The 8,226-nt window shown below is 36.1% G+C and overlaps 1 protein-coding gene across 1 annotated transcript; it reads right to left on the bottom strand.

The window, feature by feature from the left end:
• Positions 1-2,609: 2,609 nt before the first annotated feature.
• Positions 2,610-7,679, bottom strand: LOC100808654 (ABSCISIC ACID-INSENSITIVE 5-like protein 3). Its single transcript, XM_041009056.1, has 4 exons — positions 6,804-7,679; positions 6,619-6,690; positions 3,973-4,082; positions 2,610-2,706 (listed from the first exon to the last, which is right to left on the bottom strand). The coding sequence occupies exons 1-4, from the start codon at positions 7,677-7,679 to the stop codon at positions 2,610-2,612; spliced, it is 1,155 nt and encodes a 384-aa protein (XP_040864990.1).
• Positions 7,680-8,226: the final 547 nt, after the last annotated feature.

Below are 8,226 nucleotides of genomic sequence, written 5' to 3'. Positions count from 1 at the left end.
TCCAGGTGCTTCTTCAGAACCACTTTGTTCTTAAATTTTCTAAGTGTCTCTTTGCCCAGCCACAGGTCGAATATTTGGGCCATTTGGTCTCTCACAAAGGTGTAGAACCAATTGCTTCGAAGATAGCTGCCATAGCCCAATGGCCCACACCCTATTCCATCAGAGCTCTATGAAGCTTCTTGGGTCTTGCTGGGTTTTACCACCGTTTCATACGGGGTTATGCCGCCATTGCTGCCCCCCTGGTTAAGGCCACCACCATTGAACCCTTCCAATGGTCCCTCGCCACACAGGCAGCTTTCGACTCCCTGAAGCAAGCCTTGACCTTTGCTCCAGTTCTTGCATTACCTGATTTCAGTTTTCCTTTCACGGTGGAAACTGATGCTTCTGCTATCGGTATGGAGGCCGTTTTGTCACAGAGGGGCCACCCAATTGCCTTTTTCAGTAAGGCTTTCAGTCCAAAGATGCTAAGGGCCTCCACATACGTCAGGGAGTTATTTGCAATCACCACCGCTGTGAAGAGGTGGTGACAATACCTTCTCGGCCACAACTTCACTATTCTCACGGACCACCGAAGCTTGAAAGAATTGATGACACAGGTTGTCCAGACACCTGAAGAACATACATACCTTGCTCGCTTGCTCGGATATGATTACAATATCCAATATCGCTCGGGCACTCATAACCAAGCAGCTGACGCATTATCCAAGTTGCTGAAAACTGATTCACAGGCTTGCCTCATCCTATTTATCCCTTGCCTCACCTTCATGACTGAACTTCATTCGCAACTCCATTCTAATTCGACATTTCAGCAACAGATGAAGAAGGTCCAAGACCACCCAGACCAATTCCATGATTTCTCAATTGCTAACAAACTCTTACTTTATAAGGGTCGCATTTGATTACCCAAAGGCTTGCCCCTAATCACCACCTTGCTCCACGAGTTTCATACCACACCCACAGGTGGACACACTGGAATTGCGAAGACAGTAGCTCACCTCATGCACAATTTTTATTGGCCGGACCTCCGAGATGACGTCTCCCACTTCGTCACCAATTGTGTTGACTGCCAGGTCACAAAATATGAGACCAAGAAGTCAGCTGGTCTCCTGTGTCCTCTCCCTGTGCCAAGTCGACCCTGGGAATATTTATCTCTTGATTTTATTGGTGGTTTACCTCCATACCGTGGCAACTCGGTGCTACTTGTCGTCGTTGACCGCTTCTCCAAAGGCATACACTTAGGTATGCTACCTCAGAGTCACTTTACTCTCACTGTGGCGAAGCTTTTCTTAGATATGGTGGTCAAAATTCACGATATCCCACGCAGCCTGGTATCGGATCGCGATCCTCTTTTCATCAGTCATCTATGGCAGGAGCTGTTTCGATCCAATGGAACCCAACTCCGGATGAGTTCCGCCTATCACCCTCAGAGTGATGGGCAAACTGAAGTCTTGAACCGGGTGATAGAGCAGTATTTGAGGGCATTCGTTCATCAGAAGCCCACGAGCTGGGGCAGGCTCCTTCCTTGGATAGAATGGTCTCATAACACTTCTTGGATGGCCAACACAGGAACCTCTCCCTATGAAATTACTTTTGGCCGGAAACCATTCAATATTCCGAACTATGTTACAGGATCCTCGAAGGTAGCTGCAGTAGAGGACCTGCTCTCGGAGCGCGAAGCTACATTTCAAATCATTAAAAAGAAGTTAGTGAAGGCACAAGAGCGCATGAAACACTATGCTGACCAACACCGCCGCGACATTCAATATGCCATAGGTGACTGGGTCCTCGTTAAACTCCGGCCATACCGACAGACATCGGCAAAAGCTGCTCATGAAATTGGTGGGAAACTTGCACGGCGTTACTATGGGCCATTCAAAATCATTGCCAAGATTGGCCCTGTCGCTTATCGTCTGGAATTGCCTGAGGGGGTGCATATACACCCTGTCTTTCACTATTCTAATCTCAAACTTTTCCGTGGCGACCCGGAGTCCACCACACCACCTCCATTACCACCTCACTTTCATGAGAACCACCCTCTCATATCACCCCTTACCATTCTCGGGTCTCGCCGAGCTTCCTCTGACCCTCAAAGTCCTTGGGAATTTTTGGTCCAGTGGCAAGGACTCTCACCTGATGAAACTTCCTGGGAGAATTGGCAGCAACTATGTCGTGATTATCACCTTGAGGACAAGGTGATTCTGCAAGGACCGAGGGATGTTACAGGAATAGAAGCTGAAGGTGATTATGCAGATGAGGGAGAAGAGACATAGGGCATAGCAGAAGTTTATGCAGATGAGGAAGAAGAGACACAGGGCATAGCAGAAGTAGGAAAAACGGGGGTGCAAGAAGTAGGAAAATCCAAAAGAAGAATCATCAAGCCCAACTACTTAAAAGACTATGTTTAAGAAGCATCAGAACAAGCACAGATACAGAGCCTTGCTTGATTAATGAATTGTTGATTATAGGAACCCAATTCTGTTATACAATTCTGTTATACACATATTCTAGAAGGATTCTTAGTTATTCCAGCTCAACATGAATTCTGTTATTAGGTCCATCTATATATTACCATGTAATAACAAGCAAAGGCAATAATACGAATTACTCAATTACCTTACTCTTTCTTCTTCTCGCTTCCTTTTGCTTATTCTGCTCTTGGGAGGCACTAGACCTCGAATTCCAGAACCTATCATGTCTCTTTCATGCCTACAGCAGCAGAACATAGTATGCATAGTAATGAAACCCAACGTATACTCCCCAATTCATGAATAAAAGCAAGCTCCAAGTCAAATCTGAGAAAGGAAAACCCCAAGTCACACCGCCAAAGGTAAGTTTTTAAAGCAAAGGCTAGTGTTCGCTTATTATCCAAACAATAGCTGGCCACAAGATCATTCTCACTTGCCCTCCTCTTCCATTCCCTGACTCACCCTTATGTTGGAGAAAATGCATCTCCACATTACATGGCAAAGCTATAATGTCACCTAGCCATTGATAGCATTGTTTCCAAATTTGTTGGCTTTTGGAGCATATAAAGATAATATGTTCAGTTGACTCCTCTAATAAACAAAGAGGACAAATAGTAGAAGATAGGGTGACTCCTCTCCTTACTAGATTCAATCTACTAGGCAAGCAATTGTGCATAAGTCTCCAAATGTTCAATAATTGATTGCTAGTAAGAGAACTAAACAAATACTTGGCCAAAATATATTAAGTTTGTATAAGAACAATGGTACATCCTCTAACAATAAAATAGTTTGAGCTAATGACATGCAAATGTAATGACCACGATGTCGATCAAAACTCTGTATTATCTCTATTTTGAGGTATTTACAAAGACTAAAAACTACATTCAAATAATAATTAGGATAAAATGAAGTATATGACTCACGGAAAAAGGTTCTTAAGCAACTCTAACAATAAGCAAATATACAATGTGAATATTTTAGGTATATCGTTGTTCGTTAAAAAAGAAAGTATATCGTTGTCGGTCAATATTAAAACTTAAGATTACTTAATAACATGAATCAAAGTCATAACTCATATATAAGTCATTTACTTTTAAAATATTGGTTAAACTATTCATATGGTCGTTATAGTTATCATTATTCTAAATTTTACTCTTTGTATGAGGAAATTGTAAGTTTAAGTTCTTACTATAGAACTTAAGTTTTAATCCTCGCGGTTGATAAAAGTTCACATCATAGAGAAATTTGTGATAGTGTATGTAAAACCGCTACGCAAGCTATTTGGCAATGATAGACCACTACAAAAGAATTGCATAAGGAGTAAAATTCAACATTTTTTTTATAGAGACTAAAACTTAAAATGAAGACAATTATAAACAAAAAAATGAATAATTTAATTAACATAAAATAATAGAAAATCAATTCTGTTAAAAAATTCTATAAAGTAAAACAAAATTTTAAGATATTTACAGAGATCAGAATTTATTTAAGCCATAAAAAAAAATACTCTAATGACATGCTAATAGCATCGACCAAAATTGGAAATTTCTCAATCTTTTCTCGCAGTCCTCCATAAGCTTGCAACTTCCCGGCGGTGACCAGTTGAATCCGCCGGAACTACTCGATCGGAGTCCCAAAAACATAGAAAAAAGGTTCATTATTGTTTTGCAAAAAAGTTAGTGAATGAAGCAAAAATGAGATGAACCAATAACGAATTTCTAATGCGATATTGAAAACCAATGGTATTGTTGGAGTTAAAATCGCATTAGAAATTCGTTAAAATGTGGTTGAGCTGGTACGCCGTAGCTGGTATCTTGGAGTGAGAGTTGTAGCTGAAAATAACTCTGCATCCAATTCCTGAAATATTAATATGAAGAACATTGAGTTTCTTCCGTACAAAAAAATAAATAAATTAAGTCTCAATCTATATAATATAACTGAAAATAGGGCAACAGTTCATCTCTTTTATTTTTTTTACATATTTTGTTTTTATTCTAGTTTTTAAGTCCAACTTGTTAATGACTAACCTTTAATTGGGGCCCAAACTCAGCTTCATTAAGGCAAATCTGGTTCGTTAGGCATTTTTTGCTCATTCTCCTTTCCTTTCCTCTATTTCTAACATTAAACAAAGCTTGAAGAGAAAAAAATCTTAGGTAATTGCCATAACCAAGCTATTCTTATAAAACCATCCAATTGCTAATAAAAAAAATTAGGCTTCCCAAGTAACAAATATCCTATTATATTGTATTCATATTTCTCCTTGTTGCTAATTTCCTTAGTTTATATAATTGACACTATTATATTTTTCAAAAAAACATTAATTAACTTACAATTACCAAAAATGTTTTATATAAAGATAATCAATCATTGGAATAAAATTGAATATAGTGATGGCAAGCTATATAATTAGGAAAATCTTTTGTCGCCATAGCAATCCACCTTCGTAAACTGAAATGATTTTTACTTCATAGTGATGAATTTTCTTATCGTACAATTGAAAACCAATTATTATTTTAAAATAGTATTATAATGAGTTTAATTTTTATATTGTTAGTGTAAAAATTTACATTGTGAATTAATTAGAAATATCTAAGATATATTTTTAAGTAGTTATTATAAAAATGATAAAATAGTCTATGTCCTAATAATGTAAAAAAAATACACTGTTATCCAAAAATAATGTATGATAAATTAATTAATATTTACAAAATCTACCTAAAAGTCATTCTTATCTTGATCTGAATTGATTTAGTGTAAAACACTAACCATTAAACTCTAATAAAATTAACAATTTTATCATACATATGATAAATTATAATTAAATAAATATAAAAAATATTGAATATAATAACTTTACATTGTTAGTATAAAATTTATACTATCAATCAATAAGAAATCATACACTAGCATTAATATGCTTGTTAAAGTAATTATTATAAAACTATCATACATCATAATTTTTTCTTATTGGATGAAAATATAAAATTAATATTCGTATATAACTTTTTTTTTAAAATTACAATGTCATTATATTTAAATTAGATTCTTATAATATATTTAAACTAAACTGTAGTAATAAGTTAAAAATTGGAGTGATGCATTTTTAATAATGCAGGGCGAGATATTTCTCATCGTAACAACATCTTACATGTTTTTTAATGCATAACTCTTTTGTGTAAAAAAATAATATGAATAACTAAATATTAATTACATACTCTTCCTTAAGCAAGTAATCTCAAGCCTGTTCAAGAAAGAAAAAGAGGAATGCATACCTAATTTAGTATAGAGGTGAAGGAAAGAGATCGAGAGAAAAAAAGAAAAAAAAAGTGATAGATGTCATAAATATTGTAAAGAAAATAAAGGTGAGATAAAAAAAAAACGTGATATTAATAAGATGATTTGCGCTTTAGGGTTGTTGTGATAAATTGATAATCATTCCAATGAAGTTTTAATGTAGAAGTAATATATATATATATATCCTTTTCAGGAGTACGTTCATGGCTTGGGATCGGTAAAACAAACATACATAGTCGTATATTTTATAAAAATTCATTCAAGAAAGACTTGTTTCTTTCTAAAAGAGATAATCAACTAGGGTTTACTATAGGATCTTACATACCAATTAACAAAGGAAAAATCTAAAATAGTCCACAACGCGTATATTTCACAAACATACTCCAACATTACTGTATTACCCCCTTATGTTTTTTTATTTATTTATTTGGCAATCTCTTTTTTGCTAAAATAGTTCACAACACATATCTTCCACATATATACCTGAATAATAAGTGTTTTTATTTCTTTTTACTCTCTTTTGTGCATCCATCTTTGGATTTTAAAAATGAAGAGACAATGTCATTCTCATTAGCATAACTATTTGTAGCACTTACAAAAAGATGTCATTTTCATCCAACTTTGGTGTGCTTGCCGTATGGTTTAATCATTTCGCATATTTCCTTGGTCACTTGCAATGACTCTAATTGTGCTCAGGTTTAACTTTGTCATCTGTTAATGAAATCTATTTGCTAACCAAATACAAAGCAATAATGCAGTCATGCAGAAACTATCATAATAATTAATAAAGATTAATTAGCACAACACACACAACACAAATTAAATTATTTTCCCTTTGGAAATGGATTGCTGAGTGTACCTTCAGCTTTTTGAGCTGGCTATTCATTTTCTGCAAGCGACACTTCTCTTTCTCTAACCTATTAATGTGTTCCTTGAACCACATGAGATAAAGGAGAAGAATGATATAAATTTCTGTTGTAGGTGAAAATATCCTGCACTAACCGCATGCATGCTTGATGATTGATGAGTCATTGTAGTACTAACCTGCTTCTTTGCCCTTGATCTTCCGGCAGATTCGCGGTTTTTGGCCATTCTCTTCTGCCTCCTCTCAATAGTCCTTTCCAGCACCTCATCTGAATACTTGTTCTTTCCAAACACAGCACTCTTTGAATCTGAATATGCAGGTGACATTGATGAAATCCCCGCTGAATTTTCTGAGTAACCAATTTCCATTACTTGGTTCTCATAAAATAATGACTTAGGAACACTGAAATCTTGACATCCCCCAAAATTCATCTGTTGATGATGATGCTGTTGCTCCTGATGTTGGTGTATGTTAATAGCTGCAGGAATTTGCATTTGCAACCAATGTTCCTGCTGTGAATGCATCACCATTGGATCCATTCCCATCAGGGCCTGATGATGAGTATCACCACCAATAACAACATTAACATTGTGATCTTGATGATCTCCTACATTGATCACACCTGCACGAGCTAGAAAATTTTCTAGGTTTTCCCCCAAACTAGGTTGTTGCTTCAAGGGGGTGTCCATAGACCTGCTCACCTGTTCTTCGAGAACAAACTTCCTCCAAGACTCACTAATACTATCATTATTGGTTTTGTTGCTCAATGTGTCATTATTCAAACTACCATTGCTACCAAGAATAAATGAATTATTATGATCAGATGAAGGGTCTTGAAGAAGTTGTCCACTCTGATCAGCTGAGATCACATTTTTATGAAGCTCATCCAAATTCATACTATGGAGAGGCTTCCCTGTGTTTCCCAACTGATAATGGCTCTGAACCTCATCATCAAGAGTGAGGAGGCTATAATATGAGCCTTGTCTAACCATAGGTGGATACTGTAGACCCTGTGTTCTACTAGGAGAAACCATACCCACACTCCTCCTAGCCATTCTTCTGCCAGAAAGATCAAATCAAACAATATTTTCTTAAAACAAAACAAGAAGAACTTCCAAGAATATCAAGTTAAGAAAAACAATGTTTTTACCACAAAATAATAATTGATGAGGGTACATAAGTGATGATATATATTTATAGTTTTTGATTTGAGCAACTAGGGTCGGAGAAAAGAGCTGAATAGTTAGTTTTAGGAGCGAAATCTGAGCCGCCACAAAAGATAGAAAGAAAGTGAAACAAACCTCAATCGGATAGTGATCTCATCCCAACTACCACTCTGATTTACATGCTAAATTGGTGGATTTAAAGGTTAAATATAAATCTAAGATCCAACAAACTAAGGAACAATACCCCAATAATAACCTCCATTTACTCAGCACTCGCATGTATTATAGATTTCTTTTTTTTTTTTTGTCACTTCCTTTTTCTGTTGACTTTTTTTTTTTTTTGAAAGGCCCCTTTTTCTGTTGACTGGAATCCATGGAGAATGAGATATGACATTTGATGACGGTTATTTAAGGAAGGTCGTGGTGGGCTTGTGTT

The sequence above is a fragment of the Glycine max genome, chromosome 14, assembly GCF_000004515.6.
Source record: "Glycine max cultivar Williams 82 chromosome 14, Glycine_max_v4.0, whole genome shotgun sequence".
NCBI classification, from domain to species: Eukaryota; Viridiplantae; Streptophyta; class Magnoliopsida; order Fabales; family Fabaceae; genus Glycine; species Glycine max.
Note: the sequence above shows the minus strand (reverse complement) of the source record. Positions and strands in the feature narration are given on the sequence as shown.